The sequence below is a fragment of the Oxyura jamaicensis genome, chromosome 23, assembly GCF_011077185.1.
Source record: "Oxyura jamaicensis isolate SHBP4307 breed ruddy duck chromosome 23, BPBGC_Ojam_1.0, whole genome shotgun sequence".
In the NCBI taxonomy this organism is placed as follows: Eukaryota; Metazoa; Chordata; class Aves; order Anseriformes; family Anatidae; genus Oxyura; species Oxyura jamaicensis.
Genome location: NC_048915.1, coordinates 5,208,748 through 5,227,556, shown reverse-complemented (window position 1 = coordinate 5,227,556; position 18,809 = coordinate 5,208,748). Strand labels below are relative to the sequence as shown.

Genomic DNA, 18,809 nt, shown 5'->3' with positions numbered 1-18,809 from the left:
TGCTGCTGGAGCAGTTCAAAAAAGCAGCAGGAAAAAATGTGTGCATGTTATTCTGCAGAGAGCTTTAAGTGTCTGGGTTGTTTTTTTTTTCCTCCCCAGGGACTCAATATGAAGTGACAAAAAGACTCTGCTGAAGGGAAAATGGAGATAGTATTCTGAAGTTGAGTAAGGATGACAGAAGGATTTATCTGGCCCTCTTTATTCTCGTTATCTTTACCCTTCGTAAAAAGAACTATGATCCCCTCAGAGACATGAGCTAACTACAAAGGACTATGTCACAGGACCAACGGTGACTCAACAAAATCCTAACACAAGTTTGTGTATTACCAGACAGTAAATGCTATTTTCCAGAAAATTCTTTACCAGTCCTGAATTCAGCAAGTCCATCACCTGAAGGCAGAACCCCAGAGCCCTGCTGCAAGCAGGAGCACGCAGCACGTGGGGTGAATTCTCTCCTGCAGTGCTCCCTTTATCTCTTCTCCTCCTCCCCTTTCATCATTTTTAAGATCAAAAGCTTTGTTCTCTTGATTTGTAATTAAGTACAAGACACCCAGTTCAATTTTTCAAAGAGTATTTAAAAGGTTATCAATGAGAAACAGGCAAGATACAGGTATTGCTGTTGTATCTGTAAAATAGGTCACACTAGTGGATAATTCACCTCTTATCACTAGCATCAAGTAATTTTAAGATCAAACAAAATACTTCATCGTTCAGTCGATTAAATATGGCCAAAGTGATGGTTTCTAACTGCATACACAGCACGTTGATTGCAATCCTCCTCTCAACTCCTCAGTTATCTGCCAGGGAAGAGGAACGAGCATCTCCCTGGAATAAGCAACACTAACAGAAAACACTGACCAAGAAGCTCACAAGCGTGAGCTAGAAGACAAGTTACAGCTGCACTGAGCTGAAGGCAGCAAAGATCTCAGCTTTACATAGGAAGCTACTGTTGGTAAATTCCTACCTCATTTTCCCTAGCACTACACGCTCCAGATGCATCAGAACGGGACAGTTCCTCCCTGCTGTGTAAACTCATAGCTCGTACCTCCCGGTGTGCCTGCAGAAACAGAGCGACTGCACCACCACGATTCCGGCTTGAGCAAAGACTCACCTTTTTTTTTTTTTTTTTTTGTTTTGTTTTGTTTTGTTTTGTTTTTGTTTTGTTTTGTTTTGTTTTTTGACGCATTGGCTCTAACACTTCCCTAGCCAAATTCCGTGTTACTCAAACATTCCCTTTTAGACCAGAAGACAATACAGTCACCTCCCCGCGTCAGATGGGAAGCAAAGCCCACAGGTTGTTAGGTTGTAAAAGCCTCCATTTGGTGCTACCACTGGCATGGTTCAGCATGTGTGCAACTGAACAGTCTATCCTGGTACAAAAAGATTGCCCCTCCTATCCTTTTGCCTTTCCAGAGCAATTTATAAAAGTTTTTGGGGAAACGTATGATTTCCTAAACTGATCAGTCCTATTTTGAGTTAAATTCATTAGCTTCCTTCAAGAGAACTGGGTTATGCATGTGAAATGACTTACTTTCCAAATACATTGTAAATATACTTTCTCTGGATCTTAATGCAGGCCTGAAACTTCAAAAAAGTAAATTAGCAACTAATTTAAGATTCCCACATTAAAAGCATCCTGCAAATTATCAGTATCAGATGAAGCTACTTGATGTCATGTGGCTTTCCTTTGCTTCATTTTTTTTCTTGTCAGCTGCTGTCTGGTTATGTCATGTAACAACACTCAGATATGAAAAGGTGCAAAGCATCTCCCAAATCCCAAAGCAATCTTGGATCCATAAATAACTCCAAATATTCAAATTTCAGTCAGGTCTCTGCTGAGCTGCTAAGCCCAGCACGGTGGGAAACCAATCAGGAAACCAACCTGATTGGAGCATCCTCTTAACAATGACACAATCAGCAAAGCACAATGGGAACTTGCAAAAAGTATTCTTGAGGAACTGCAGTTCTCAGATCAGATCTCCACACGTATCCCTCTGATCCCACTGGCAGCTCAGAATATTCAGGGACTTGAAGGATGGGCATTTAGGATAGCTTGGTGTGGCTTAATGAGCACAAACACTGCTCAGAAGGAAAGCCACATGCAGGCACCAAAGTTACAAGTCTCTGAACTGTTGAATACACAGAGCTCCCCGACTCGGGTCAAGGAGGAAAAAATCTGCAGCCGTCACTGTTCTCAGGATCCAAAGAAGATTCTGCTACAACAGTCCCTGCTTGGGGTGGTTGCACTGGCTGAAAGCCAGCGTACGGCGCTGTGAAAGAGCGGAATTATCTGAGAGAGGCTGAAGAAGCAAGGTCTCTGATTTTTATCACGAGAAACAAGCTCCGATTTTTATCAAACAAGGCAAAGTCACGGTGAAAGATTGCAACATCGCTGGATATCTAAATTAAGACACTGAAACGCATTTAATATTCACACACTCATCACAAACACACAAGGCAAATTCCCTAATATACAGTAAAGCAGTTTATTAGCAAATGTCTCATTGGATTAAGTCTGCCCTTATTCTATTAGGGAACTTTCACACCACATTAAATTGCAAGACAACAGGGTGTTTGCCAGCACAGGATGAACACAATCAGTAACCCTTTCCCAGAAAGGAACACAGACACGACACTCAGACATCAGACTGCGGGGGCTCTCAGCAATATATGGCTTACATGGAATACCAGGGTTTTGAGAAAACTAACCAGTCCCCATCCCTCAGTGCAAGAAAATATTAACAAGTAAGCCCATCATTTGTACTGAGATCCTTCTGTTCTCCCAGTCAAGCAGGCAAGACCTACTGGAATAAGTCCCTGATGTTCAACAACATAAACTTGTCTGGGAGAAGCAGAGGGGTACGGTTCCTGTCTTTGTTAACTGTTTTGCTGGTAGGCCTTGAACAGCAGTCAAGAAAACAGTTACCTTCTCTACACAAACAGGTTTTCTTTCCTTCTTTTACACTTGCTTACAGCTTATTTTGGCCCGCCTCCTGGTAGTATGATGAATGACGCGCGGTCATCCATCTTCAAGTGCTGCACTTCGATGATGAATGGAGTACATTTGGAAAGCAGTCAGAAAAAAACAAAATTGATAGCCAAAGGAAAAGAAATGGAGAAAGAAGAAAAAGGCCAATGTTGGGCAACAGCTACAGAGTTTAATGAGGTAGGATTGATGTACAAAAAAAATATGAGCCGAACAAAGCAGTAAGACAGCAAATAGCACAGAGGAGCAAGCTTCAGATTTTGAAATCACTAACCTAGAAATGTCCAGAAGAACGCTAGTGCACATCAGGCACAAATCCACGTCTCATATACTTCTGGAAGTCCTCTCAGACCTCCAGAAAGCTTCCCCAATACCTTTCTCTTCCCGTTTATTTTACTTTTCTCCCACTGCACTAAATACAAACCCCTACCCAAGCACCTTATCTACAACTCACATTCACTTAGACACCCAAGTCGTACAACACATTCACCAGGGATGCAGGGGGAGGACACTATTTGCCTCCCTGACCTTCCCCCAAACTCCAACACTGCAAGTTACAAGGACAGTAGCCAAGCTGCATCTCAGAAGTTTGTTGTACTGATGGACTGCATTAAGATGCCCTTGCTGGTACTTCTATCTGTAATCATATCATGATTATGAGTAGCTCAGAGCAATACCTGGATGCAATTCATCTATGGTGTCTTACCGATTTACTCCACCATGACCCTACTTCTGAATTAATCTCATTCATGGATTTTGCTTCCTCAGCAGAACTGACATCTAGAGGGCAAAAGGAAACGTCTGGCACTGCTGATGAGCAGAACAATTTGCTGGGGGCTTCTCAGGGCAAAAGCTGCATCAACTATTCACCATACAAAATCTCCTGAGCAGAATTTTGTATAAGACGTAGGCATCCTTTACCCAAAGCAAAGCACTACACTACCTTCTGATTAAATGATGAGGTCCTGTAATTAGGATGATTCTCAAGCACAGTTGCAAGATGAAGATATGATTTATTTACATAACTGAAATCATCTACATGAAGAGCTGTTTTCACCAGTGTTTTTAACTCGGATTTTACAGTTGTGTTAGACAAGATGCTGATGTCAAATGACCCATTCAAAAATGGTTTGAAGTAAAATTAATTTCCAGAACTGTCCATGATGACAGCATCCCAACTGGAGATTTTAACACTGGCTGCTGCCATTGCTTCTTACTTTTTGACTTTATCACTATCAGACATCAGCTGCAGTTAGACACCACATCAGCAAACAGCAGTCATATCACACATCACCAAGCAGATTTCATCTATGCTTCAGATCTAGGGGCCATTATTCCTTCAAACGCTGAAATCTGGCATGTCGCCTAACAGTTGCTATCACAGCAATAAATTATTTTTCATAATCAGCCTCTCACTGAACTTTATATTAATACCAAGATTGTACCTGAAAGTCTTAGAGATGACTTAGAGATGAAGACTCTCCATGGAGAGTCTTCATACTGAACGATCGTATTTGATAACTCCTTACCCCTGAAGGTCCAACAGTTTAGTCAGAGGTGAAGGGAAAATACCAGCCCAGCCCAGCTAGTGAGAAAACCACAAGTTAGGGAATTACCCAAGTTGACCCACAAAGCATTTGGCAGAAATATAACCTGAAAACCATTATCCATCCTCCCACTCAGAGAATCTCTTTTGGATTGAAGGAAGCTCCTCTGCACATTGGCTTTGCTTTCCATTTACTCCATTTTCTAATTAACTTCTCTGGATGTCTAGAATGACTTTTGATAAATCATTACTGTCAGGCATTCAGAGAAACATTTCAAACCTTATCAGAGATAAGAAAGCAAAACAGTTATAAGAACTGCTCATGAAGAACTCCCCGTTTATTGCAGCATCAACCTGCAACCTAGATGCCTTATTCTGAGTGGAAGAAATGGCAGCGTGTTTATAAACATCACTATTTGTTACAGACAATATACCTTGTTCTCAGGTTCCCCTGCTGAGGCAGTCCATCGTAGATGGATAATACATCAAAATCTTCCTCTAATGCAAAAGACTGGAAAACAAGCTGTATCCGGTTCTGCTCCTCGGCAGTGATTGTCCACGTGCAGTTTGCATAATTTGGATATCCATACGGAAAGCCTGGACTCTGTATTGTCCCATTTGGGCCATGCAAAATGTGACTGCAGTTCTGGGCTGGCAAAAGAGAAGAAAAAAGTACAAATCAAACAGTGCAGAATACAAATCTAACAATCTCCATCAAAACATATCACACAGGTTTCTTTCCAATGAATTTGTTCTCCCCCAGGAATTCCTGGTCCTGGGGAACAGATAAAGGTAGTCTCTGCAGATGCATTTTTGTGCTCCCTGCAGGAAGTCAGATCCCAGATCCCCAGCTCCTGTGCAACACTCCCTCCAGCTTTAAATGTAACAGGCTAATAACAGCTGGATTACAGCAGCCACCAACTATAACTGGAAAACAGATGCTTTCCCAAAGGTCCTTTCACAGCCCATGACCAAATCCAATACACTCTTCATTGTACACTACGTGCTTTTGGATTTGCCCCATTTCAGGAAAATCTAGCCAAGCTTGGTGCCTCAAGCATGAAGGGTACAGAGGCCACAAAGCAGCAGAACGACAGTGACAAAGCTGACCATTTATTTTACTCTTAATTGCGCTGGAATAAAAGAAGATTGAGCTAAGATCAGGGCTCAGCGGTGCGTACAGAGACTTCCACCACTTCCACCCTGAAAAGCCAAGAAGTGCAATGGACATAGTAAGTATACAGCAGAACTGAGTCACCAAAGGAACAGTCTGCACAAGATTGCATGAAAACGATGACCAAAATCAGAAATTAAAGGTGTCCTGCATCCAGAAAGAGCAGAACTCAGTTCAAAGGCTAAACAAACCATTCTCAAACAGCTACTTGGAACTACTAAAAGAACCTAAAACGAGAAAACCCAAATATTTGCAACTTCTAAGCCAGCAGTTTGTTTTTCTCCATCAGCCTTCTTTCAGGTACGTTGCTCTCTAGCCCTAAAACTACCTCCCAGGAAAAGCCAGCGTTTATTACAAAAGGCCTTTTTTCCACACAGACTGCCTTAAAAGAAAGGTATGTTCCCACTTGGTCTCCAGTTTGCGTGCTCCAAACTGGCAACTGGGCCACAGCAACGGGAAGTGGGCTGTGGCCCTGAGCTGCCATCACCAGTCACATCGCATACTTGTTAGACCTGATGAATCCACATAGGAAAGAAACCGGTGGCTCGAGGCAGCCTTCCCAGCCTGCTCTGTTTTCACTCACCCAGTTCTGAACCATTTCAGCTCCTCACGCAGGCTAAACACAAAGCAAACGTCCGCCCATCGGTATTCCTAGGGAGCTGCCCTGACTCCATAGCTACATCTTCTGAGACAGAAGCCAAGTCCTGCACCCACCAGCTAAATACCTGACACCTCCCTCAAATCAATTTTTCCTTCCCCAAAGCACTGCCTGTGAACACTCCATCCCAAAGATAAAGATCAACTGCCATGATGTACAATTTCTGGATATATGAGGGTTTTCTTCTCTCTGGGGAAGCCAGTATATGTGTTGGGAACAGCCTAAAGGACAAATTCTCCTTAGTACTTTCCTCTCTTCACTGCTACTTTACTGCAATGCCTTTTGAGGCACGAAGACAAATTCACCCAAACAAACTTGTGCAACTCTTTGCTGCTTTAATAACTCCCACACACACCAAAACGAAATTCCAGTTTGCAAGGCAACCGCTGTGAAACCCAAAGCAGGATTTCACCTTTACCCTGTGGCCACCAGACTTCTGATCACTACTGCTTGCATTTGGTCTGGCTCTTCTTATTGATGCTGGGTTGTTTACCCCTGCTTATGCAGATAACCGACTCTTTCAAGTTGAAATGAATCCAACTAGAAATTACTTCTTTGATTTCTCAATGCTTTTTTCAAAGGCAGAAATGGTATTTGCACTTCTGAGTGCCAACCAGCTACAGGTAAAGAACTGCAGAGTAGGGCTCATTAAAGCCAATTATAATTAGATTGGCCTACTTTGGTGCAAAAACACTTAGTGAAACTTGTCTCCGCAAGATGAAGCTCATACCTTCATGAATCCAAAGTGGTCAATCATATTTACTACCCAGAGACTCTTTTTGTATCATGTTTACTACATCAGCGAGAGTTAGGACAGCCCTGCCTTCCCTGAGGGACCAGGGCTGAGCTAGACACGGAACTCGTTAACAAGCCTCGAGTACTTTGCATTTCTGCAGCACCTGGCATCTGCCTCTCTCCATGCACTTTGTCAATACACAATGAACACAAGAGTGAAATCCACCTCCCTTCTCCTCTTCAGTTCCATTTATTTGCAGAGCTCCCAGAAAGGATGCATCAGCTCGGTGCCAGCAAGCTGCACGGGACTGGGAGTATTACTGTTATCACGGAGGGGTAAAATTAGGCCTGGTTTGGTTTAATAACTTGAAGACTGCCAAAGATCCGTAAGTTTCAGTTCTCTAAAATTCAATCACATCCTCTTTTCTTCATCCAGACTGGCACTCAATAGGCAATGTGGGGATATTGAATCTGTCTCTACTGCACATTTTTTATTTTAATCATAAGTAAATGTCATCAGAACAATTTAAGGAAGATTGGGAAATTAAAGAGGCTCTACCCTTCTATTTCCTGATGGTATAAAAGCTACTGATGCTGCATGAGGTTCAAAAAATAAATTCAAGGTCAGTGATGCCGTGTTTCAAATACTCCCAAGGTCATATGAAAAACAAGATTTAAAATCAATGTAAGGTGATGCTGTCCTTGCATAATTAGTGATTAAAGCAGAGAATAAAGGCCAGAAAAGTGTAAACCTAGCTGAATAAAAACAAATACATAACAGAAAATAGGACACAGTTCTATGACATATCAAATCAATCTACTGAAATAATTGCATGTTCATGATTCTGACCAAGATGTGCTTTGAACACAGCTAACAGAAAATTGCTTATTGCAAACAAAAATTAGTTTTTCAAAAGCTGACAATCTGGAAAGCAATATATTGTTCATCAACTGTAATAGTAGGGAGCTTCATTTATGTTGAACACTGCTGGAAAAAGTCAGCAGGCATGGGAAAGACATCCAGGAAGCCCCAGAGAATGTATGCATAGCCTATAATTTGTTTTCAGGTATGAGTTTGCTCAGATTTGACTGACAAAACCTTATCTAGAGTCTAAAGCACATGACAAGGAAACACAACATTTCTCCTCTGAAGACTTGCAAAAACAATTCTCTTTATCCCTTTGGCTCAGAAGCACGGACAGGTAAGTATAAAAGGACAATGACAATCAGTGCTATAAAGTTTAGATGAATTCGTATTTGATAGAGGGCAATATTCCTCCAAAGTCTCTGGAGCACTCTCTCCAGCGCAGGAGTCTGACACAAGGCACCTCCACACACCTCACTCAGGTAACAGAAAAGCAGCAGCTTCTTTCCTGGGTCACATCAACAACCCACCTTGTCCTTCAGCTCATCGCGGCCAGGTGCCCACAAGCCAAAGCATCAGTGACAGCACAAGCTCTAACCTGCAGCCACCTTTTTACACCCACTGCAGGTCAGCATCAGCCCTGCCATCAGAGCGTTTACAAGCCCCCCATAAGGGTCGCATTTACCCCTCTCGCTTTCTCTCCTTATTCAAAAGCCATAACAATGAAGAGAAAGGTGAACACATACGGCTAGCACATCTGATGTCATCTGCCAGAAGGTCTGGCATGACAGCGTAAATATTTATGTAGATATTCCACCTTTTAATGCTATTATTCATGAACTTTTACTTTCTGAAGTTGTAACACCAACAAGAAACTCATCAGTGGATATGCATTTGTGGGCAAGTGTCCTATTTTGTGACAGAGATGAGTAGGCTGAGAATGGAGCTAATTCGAACTTGTACTCTGCCAATGCAACCTGTCATTTTCAATTCTGGAAAGTGGTTTATTATGAGAGTATATCTTTTTAATGAATGCATCAATGTAATTTTATTGCAGTAGCACTTAGTTTCCAGACAAGGACGAAGGCATTATCACGCTTGGCACTGTTCAGTGGACAGAGCTTTTCTCCAACAAGATCACATCTAGCAGGGAGGAAAAAACACAACCCAACAAACACATTAATAGAGGGCTTGGTGCTTAGCAGAAAAAACACATCTTTATCCAGGGGCACAACAACCATTTCCTCAATGACAGAGCATAAAAGTCAGCTTTACCTGTCTCAACTCACACCACTTGTTTTGTGCAATACACGCCACTTGAACAACGTACGCAGACAAACCGGCTTCACTCCTGGACCATATGCACAAGAAAAATGAAATATTTACTTTGCAGCATGCTCACCGAAGAAGCACATCTCTAACAAAAATACAGGCTGTCAGTAGCATTTTATAATACACAGTTAATCCACACACCACAGTTTCACAGGACTAGACACTTAAATACGACCAAATAGAGCTCTGTCTCCTGCTCATTGAAGGGGGAAAGCTGCACAACCCTCAATTCAGGGTATCGATCAGCCTTGTGCTGCACGGAGGGCAGGAAGAATGCCCTTGTACACAAGAACCGAGGCTTCTTCTGCCAATAGAAACTAAATTACTGGAGACAGAGGCTGGTGGGAGGTTTACTTGTGCTATAAATATGAAGTCATTCAGACACATGAGCGAGGGACCGTTCTCGTATTATTCTCTCCTGCCTAAGAGTGGCCTCCAAGGCAGTATTGCAGCTTGAGGTCTGGAGCAGAACAGTCCAGACGCCAATGACTGCAGCGAGGGTAGCACAGAACTGGTTCTCACATCCTCCGTGTCTCATGGCTGGCAGTCATGATGGCCACTGTACATCAACCAGAAACCAGCTGACACATATGGAAGAGGAGACTCAACCATTAAAGCCCATTCACAGTAACAGAACTTTGTTATTTCCTTCAAATAAACAACACTTGCATACAGGAGTGATCTGCCTTGGCTGCTGCACCCTTAAAGTCTCTTCGCTTACAATTTCAGCAGCTCTCTAGACCCAGATAAACCTCTGCTTTCAAATACTGTTACTGCAAATGCTCTTTTAAAGAGCTATTACAAAGGTGGTGTTGGTTAGTACAAAGGTAAAGGAAATAGGTACAAAATACAGAAATCCAAGATTGGTTAACATCTTTTTCCACCTACTTCTAATTCTTTACACTTTCCAGGCCAGATCCATGATGGTGTAAATCTAGGAAGCATTTTAACTATTCTGATTCACACCATATTAATCTCCAGGATACAATACTTTGGCGAGAGGAAAACAGAATTTACTTCTGAAGTGCTTCCTAAATTCTAACGGTGCCCTTCATTTCTCAGCAGAAAAAACTAATTTAGCGAACACTGATGTATGGTCATTGCACAATTCACAAGGAACAACTATCAAATCATATATACTGACTTGCTCTCAGCAGTATCATCTATTAGTGATACATGGCTGTCTTCTCCTTAATGCAGTAGCGTTTGGTATTGTCATTTTCTTTAGTTATTGTTACTTAGGTACAAGTGTTTCTATTTTGTGTTGTTCTAGCCTATTCACTGAAATAGAGGAACATAAAAAACACTTTCCCCAGTAAAACTGAAATCCATATCCTGCAGACACAATGCAAGCACATTCAATTCTGACCTGAAATACCAGGGCCAGATTCTGCTATTTCATCAGTAACTTCTCAATTTTTTCTGTGTACATTACTGCCCCAAATCATTCACGTTCGCTGCATGAAGATCTTCAAACCAAGGCACTAGACCCCATCTCAGAACCAGAATGCAAATGTCCTTTAGGTTTTCAGCATCCTCTGAGCACACCTTTGGATGCCCCGAGCCTGGTAGTACCTAAGGATGGAGACAGACATAAGACAGCCAAACTCAGCACAGCAGCACCCCGGTTTTCCTTGTGGGATGGTGTACATGAAACCGTACAAGACACGTACAGCTCCTCGCAAGGCTGGGTAGATGCCACAGCACAGGACCCACAGGATCAGCACCTGAGGTTCCTACTGGACTTCCCCCTCCACATGAAGGCACTGGCAAGCCCTTTTCTAAAGGGGCCTCAAAAGACTACAATCATGAGTGGGTTGGGAAATGCCTGCAGCCAGCTCCTTCGCATAGGTCACAACCTTACCCCCAAAAAGAACACAGGAAAAACTCACCCCCTGTATTAAACAGTCATTAAGAACTCCATTAAAACAAAGCAAAAAAGTTTAATCTGTCATCTAAATTGGGAAAAAGGTTTTTTGTCCCAGTGTTTACTCTTTTGAATCATTTAGCAGCAACTAACCATGTTTTCTTACATAGCAGGCCTAGATCTTCTCAATCACAGTTCAGAACTAGTTTACCCACAGTCCAGCTTTGATTCTCCTGTTCATACAATTTAAGTGAACACACAGTGAAAGTACCTTCACACTTCATAAATCTAAGCCTTGTTTCCCTAAGTATTCACCTTTTCATAGTTTCAACTTAACCTACAGTCTTATATCAAAGCCTTCAGGGTAATAAATAATGCAGAGACATTCCATTAACTATAACTTTTAATCAAAAGCCACTGGATTGAAGAACATCATCAAGGGGATGATTTACACCTCAGATAGCCAGGGCCTTTTTCCTCTCCGAACGCATGGAATGAAGAATACAAGGGCAAAGAACAAGCATTTTATCTGAATCCTGCTCATGCCCCTACTGCCAAGCCAGGAAGAATTACAGCACCCACCTCAAATCAACAGCACTACATGAGCTTTCAGCCTACAGCAGGTTTGCACAGTACTGCGGGGTACCGCAAATCAAACACACCGTTCTTGGAACCAACTCAGTCACTCCTCCAGTCCTGAGACTGCACTTCCCTTCCATCCCTGCAGTCCTTTACTCCAACTCTTCCATCACCTTCTATGCAAACAGTGCTGCCCATACCTGGGGAACAGAGCCCGGCTTTCTGGACAGCTATCAAAGAGATCTGTTACCGTTAGGCATTGTTCCAACCTTGTTCAAGTATGCTTCCAAACCACTGGCCAGGTTCTGGCCTCCTCACAGCTGCTCCACATCTGTCTGCAGCATGAAGTCAGACCGGCCAGAATGCTGCAGCTGGGGAAAGCCTGGGTGGCACACCACCCCATTCCCATGGTTGCGATGCTGGTTGCACATTTCCTCCTCAACACCTAAAGCTAACCTTCTCTTTGGGGGGGGGGAAGTATTTTCTGCTTTATTGCACTTTGTTTTTATATTTCATGTGTCAACCTCGAAAGGGCATACACGTACAGTAGCAAGGTCAAAGAAGTTCTGGTGTGCTGTAGAGAAAAAAGGAAAATGCCCAGTTTTAGGTACCATCAAAAGCCATTGCAGGGCAGAAGTCAGACCACAAGAACATGACACCGCACATATGTCTGTCTTACCGCTGCACAGCGGCCCCCTGACATGTTGAGGCCAGAGACTGCAACTGCTGGAAAGTAATGCCTTGTTTGGTTAAGACAGAAATTGCTTAAGCGAGTACACTGCTCATAGCAGCAGCTGCCAGATCTCCCCTTGAGGCTAAAAGCTCTCTGCTCTTAGCGGAGGGACAGAGGGCAGCGTGACACGCTGACCTGACACGGGCTGTCTTCTGCAAGCTTGCCTCATCCCTGCACCGGAATGACCTGGGAACAGAAGGGACTCGGTCTTCTAGACCCTTATCAGATTTTATTTATTTAAAAAACAGATCTCTGTCAAAGGGCGACCCAAAACTCACACCATGGTGTAGCTGGTAAGGACTCGAGCCGTTCCATGAGTACCACAACACGCACTCCTGGGGGCTATCGAAGAGGTATCACGGTGTCATGCCGGCTTTCCCCAGGTGCACGCTGCCCCTTTCTCAGCTCCTTTTGCAGTGCTTACCCCTGCAGATTTATGTACCGCTTTCCCATCTGAAATGCTTACAGCCACAACAGAAGCAAAGCAAGCTAGATAACAGGACAGGCATTTAGCAGCGAAGGCTTGCTAAGCGAGGAGGGAAGTGGGATGGATTCCTTCTGCTTTTGTTGGTAGAAGTGAAGTAGAATAGCTCACACTAATAATAGAGAATAACAAAGATTACTCCAGCGTTATCACCAGAACAGTTTAAAGAAAGCTATATTTTCAGTTAAATATTTCAACTTAAACACGTATTTTGTTTCACTTTTTTTCCTCTTCGCTATTCCCTCCCTCATCCCTTCCACTGCAAAAGCTGGGAGAGGAAAGAGAAAATAAGCCAAGACAGGGAGCTTAGATCTCTTCAACATTTTGCAAGAACATTTAGCTGGAACAGTTTTAAATGATTAATATCTGAAGTCCTACACAATCACCAGGCTAAGGCACTCCTGTGGCAGAAAATCCTCTCTGAGCAGACAAGGGCCTATCCGTATCGCATTGTGCCCTTTGGGACTTGGTTCTGTTTAGGGCTGGAACAATCGCCTGGAGCCGAGTTTCTCACACTTTGTATTGTCCTTCTGCTGAAAGCCTCTCAATAGAGATTAACAACTTCAAGATTTCATACTTGATTTTCTTCAGCTTTAAGAACACTGCACAGCCCTCTCTGGACCCTTTTACAACTCCCAACGAGTGCTTTGTATGGGCTCAGGCTGGGAAAAATCACCTCCCCCTCCAATCCTTTCTGCCTTTATACAGATGGAATAATGCTCCGTTCCTCGCCCTTCTCTGCGCGTGTGTGTGCAAGGGTATGTAAAGAGGAAGATAAAACATAACCAGGCTTTAACTCTCCCTTCAGCATACAGATGAGATGATTTGAAGAGCAGTGAGGAACTCTGACCTGCGTGGTGTACATGGATCCTTGGTGCTGGTGGCTGCAGCACGAGCAGCACGGGATGCACCAGCCCCACTGAGGGGACGCCGCACCGTGCTGCTGAGGCAGTAACAGCCCTTATACCCCGTCCCCAGCAGGGAAGAAGCTGTGACACATGGGCTCTGTGCCCCTTCACAGCGGCAGATTTCAGCCAGGTTAGAAGACAAAGGCTCTTGCTCTAAACACAAATCTGACTTGCAGGAAAATCTAAACAGGTATTGGCATGTGGCATGAAAAGATCTACATCAAAACCACTCATATTTCTTATTTTTCAAATCCTTACCAAAAATCATGTCTGCTGGCAGCTTTTTAGGCCTTTTAGGCTGTCATTTTCTTATGACAGAGAGAGTCATATAGAGAAAATGGAGCAGGCAAACTTTGAGATGAGGAAAGAGGAAAAGAAGGGCTCCTGCTACTTCACTTCCAAGCATGCAGGATCCTTGGGGAAAACAGGATTCCATGGGAAAAGTACCAAGGGAGGAGATGGGAGAGGAGAAAGGATGGAAACAAGTGTGCCTGACCTTGGACTTGGGATTTCAAGGTCAAGAGGGAACACAGCCAGGCACTACGGGCTACACATAAGTGGTTGGTACGCACGATGAGCTCTAATACCAGAGATGGCACAACCAGCAAAGCTACGTCTTGTTTTAAGGAGCTATTACATCAATGAATCAATGTAAGTAGATGGACAAGATGATGTAAACATGCACTGTTAAACACAGCATGAACGTGTCTGACTTCAACAAGCATCTAAGAAAATCCCCGCTAATGTATGCTAGATAATCTAAGCAGTATCAAAGTAATCATTAGAGAAGTCTGTGTTCATCAAGATACATAAATGAATATATTTTGTCCTTAATATTTTGTATCAGCAGTCTTAAAAATATTGCATTCTACTTGCGCTAGCTCAAGTCAGCAGCGGGAGGCACGGCACGAATGCCCTCTCACACACCACTTGATCCAGCAGCCAGTGGACAGCAATGCACACAGCATCAGAAAACATTTCAAATGTGAGTAACGAGTAAAACTTTGCTTGGCCAACACTGATGGGGAATTTAAATGAATTACTCCATGACACAGAATGCCTCAGCACCCGTTAACCAAATTTCAGTTGTGACCATCTTCCACAAAAACATGGTGACAAAGACCACACTGCTTCACCTGGAGAGCTCCTGAAATAGCACGCACAGAACAAAGAGACGGGCTCTGCCTCTTCTGACTCTATCACAAATGAAGAGATCGTTTCCACGCTCTGCTGACCTACAGAGGTGGTGTTTAGCCAGGCAAGCAGAGTTTGTCAATGCAAGGAGCGTACACACAAAGAAAGAAAACCCTGAACCTTTTAGCAATGAACAAGGAGTAAGAATTTCGTCAGCAAGGCCAAAAATACTACAGCTACAGAACCCTGCTTTAAGCAGGGTTCAGCCTCAGCATAGTACTAGACAAGATGTGCCACACTGGTATCTCTTTGTGCTGGCTTGAAGCCAGAGTAGGGGACTCACGAGTTAAGATTCCTCGTGTAAACTGCAGCTCTGCGTTTCTTCTGACTCTGCCCCATACATAAACATCACACGGATCCAAATGCAGTGGTACGGCGACGTGAAGCACTTGCAGTTAGTACGGAATAGAAACACCACCAGAACATCTTACACACCCCACCTCCAGGCTGTGCTTTCTCTGCAAACGGACGATACTCCCTGCCAAGCCCATGCAGAACCTGCGCCTTTTTCACTGCCTCAAATCCGAAAGAGAAGCACTTGGAAGAGGAGCTGCAGTTATCTCGTGAAACACGTGAAGTTCAATTGCTTTATCTGAGCTCCCCTCAGCCACTGATGTTGAGCACGGGAGGATGTGGAGTGGACTGGAGAGCCGAGCCTGTAACTCGTGCTAGGCTACTGCAACCAACGTGCCACGCGATCCCCCAACAGTTGGTGTAACAACACAACACAACCCTGAGCTGCCACCAAGCCATCGAGCCTGCGAGGGGGTGGTCTCTGCTGGCAGGAGGGAAGCCAGGCAGAAGCTGTCCCTGCCTGCAGCCCACCCAGCCACGGGTAGGAAGGTGTAGGGAGCTTCCAACCAGTCCCATATTTGTGGGTCATTGTTCAGGGTGGTTACAGAGAGATCTCACACAGATCCCACAGATCACAGACTGATCCCACCCCAGGCACCAGGCAACGGGACTCTGCTGAACGACTGATGGAAGAGGTTTCACAGCCCCGCATACCAAAGGTTTAACTGCCAGGCAATTCTCAGCCGATCTGAATTTTACAGGGCAGCGGCAGAAAGCTGCCTGGAGTTATTCAAGGGAGCCTGAAGGTCAAGGAATCAAGAGCAAGGCTTTGCAAGCCTCCCGGAGAGCAGCATCTCTCACCCCAAATTACCATTCCGCCCAGCTCCCAGCAGCCAGCGGCTCCGTCCCGGCGCAGGGCTCGCAGCGATGCCGTGACGTTGGCAGGCAGTTGCTAGGCAGAGGCACACATCCAGCAGCCTAACCGCGGGTCTGCAACAGGCTGCCTTTCAGAAAGGAGAAACGGGGGGAAAAAGCCTCAATTTTACATAGAATATTCGTAGAAATGTCTTTGAATGCTAAGCAACTACTTGACAGAGTTTGGCAACTGCAAGCTGAAACTAGCTTCAGCTGTCTGTGTGGCTTCACGAGGAGCTGCAAAAAGCCTCTCTTCCTCCCTTTCCTACACAGGATTTGTGCCTGCAGTTTTCAGCAACACCCAGACGCTTTTTCTGAACGCTGGGCACTGCAGGAAGCCAAGCGGTCTGGTCTGGAGGAAAGGTGACATCCCCACACCAAAGCAAGCAGGGGGGATTATTCTTAGCGGTGAGCTTCACATGCATGACTTGCACATGAATTTTGGCCTAGAGCCTCCAGGCTCTGGGGCTTTGGATATGACGAGCCCAACAGTAGTGTTTCAAGCAAAGCCAGCAGCTCCAGATGTTTCCATGTACCTTGGACACAGGTGTGGCCTCTTTTGCAGTAGACACAGAACAGAAAAGCTCTCAACCGCCTGCCTGGAGTCAAGCATTTGATCCAGGTGACTCAACTCTAGCCAGCTCCAGGACTAGAGGTATGGGATGCTTCATAAACAGCAGTATTTAAACTCAGAATAAAGATTAGAGCCTTGTGATAGAACCAGACAATGCTTCTATCACCCAGCACAGGGTGACCACGTACACACAGCAGCTCTGTCCCCTTCTCCCCAGCTACCCCGTGCTGCCCGGCTGAACAGACGTGAGGCAGCTTTCCCAGCTGCCGTGCTCCTGGACCACTTAGAGCAGTGCAAAAGCAATCAGACAAGTGGCCCATCAACAGTTTCATATTCACTCGGCTTGCAACAAGTCACCCTGAAGTCTGCTCTGCTATCCAGTCATTCCTTCTGGAAACAGCCTGCCATCCATGCAGAAAAGACCCCCGATTCATTCCTTACAAATTTCTGGGTTAGACGTAGAAGTCACTGCATGCATTTCCATGGCCAACAGCATTCGGTATGCTAAACTCACACTTCTGTCTTATAAAATCACATCAACTCTCATCACTACTGAAGTCAGCTCCAGTGGGTTTTTCATTTATGAAGCTGTTTAGATTCATAATCCAGGAACTCAGGGATTTTGTTTGCTCTCAGTGGAAATTGGATTCAAGAGCTACTTTTCAACCTGAGGCACCAAGTGACCTTCCCACCCAAAACAAGCCCAAACGGTTTCCTGATGGTTGCAACAAGTCTGTCCCTCACAAGCAGCCACCCATTAGCAAGCTGCTAACAGTAATTATCTGCAGAAGTTCACAGCTGCAAATTCCTGATGCAAGTGGGAGACTTGTGTGGACCATCCATTACTTGAACTCGTTCGCTCAGCTCTGCGAGGTAACGCAGTTAGCCCAGTGTTCAGCCAGAATGGCCTCTTCTCAAGGGATGTAATTTTCTCCCTTCAAAACTTTCTCTTTCAATATAGTCTCTTAATCAATTTTGACTGTTCCCTTAGTGCCAGGACTCTTCTACATAGCCATTGTCAGCATAATAACAATACCAAGCACTTATATAGCCGTTTCCATCTTCAAAGCACTTCACAAGCATTAACCAATTAATGCATATTCTTCCCATGCTGTCTACCACGACTGAGAGCCTCACCGGGTATTCCTGTGACTGCCCTTCATGGCTTTTCAGTGGACCAGACAGCCTTGAACTGCACGCCACTGTCAGCTCTGCAGTGGTTCTGCATCATCTGACGTGGGCCAGAGATGCTCTGCGTCCCACTCTGGTAACAGGAAAGTGGCCTTGCAGTCCACCATAAGAGCTGGCACACATCTTTTATCTGAAACTAAGAGTTAGCCTAAGAAGATAACATTTAACAGACGGTTAGGGCACTAAACTGAAACACAGGAGGCCCGAGGATGACCCTTGAATAATTAAAAACCTCCACCATGAGATCAGGTGACTACTTGTGCAAGATTTCACAAGACCAAAGAGGAATTCAGCTAAGGACCACAGGTCCCCTTTCAAATGGAAATTCAGTGTTCAGGACTAGATTTACAAATGTGTTTAGAAACTAAGAACTGCAGCCAGCCATCTTGTAGCATTTATAAATGCACCTGCGTTTTGCAGCTAACATACCTCTCACAAGCCAGGTGCATACTTACTTAGGCATCTAAACATCCTTGGAAAGGTTGCCTCAAGAGTCCAAGACTCAATTAAAGTGTTCACGGTAACTTGACAAGAGTCTCTTAAAATTTTATTCTTATTCTCTCTCTGCATCTGTAAAGTGACCACAGTGAAGATATTTACTTTTCCCCACTTTCAGTCCTTATATCTCTATATAATGACGTATTTTACAGGACGGGCATGCTTTTCTCCTGTGTCTGTGACTCCTGGCTTAAAATCTCATTCCTATGGTTCGTATCAGTCTCCCATAAATTTGGTGTTCCACCTGGCAGTTCATCTCAACTCACAATTGACAGG

General features: G+C 44.3%; 1 protein-coding gene across 9 annotated transcripts in view; it reads right to left on the bottom strand.

Moving 5' to 3' along the window:
- Positions 1-18,809, bottom strand: part of CSMD2 (CUB and Sushi multiple domains 2) — a 333,924-nt gene that overhangs the window by 262,622 nt on the left and 52,493 nt on the right. For all 9 annotated transcript variants that reach the window (XM_035345331.1, XM_035345329.1, XM_035345327.1 and 6 more), the window contains one exon: positions 4,967-5,183. In XM_035345331.1, coding sequence (XP_035201222.1) covers positions 4,967-5,183 — 217 coding nt within the window. The remainder of the gene's footprint in view (positions 1-4,966; positions 5,184-18,809) is intronic.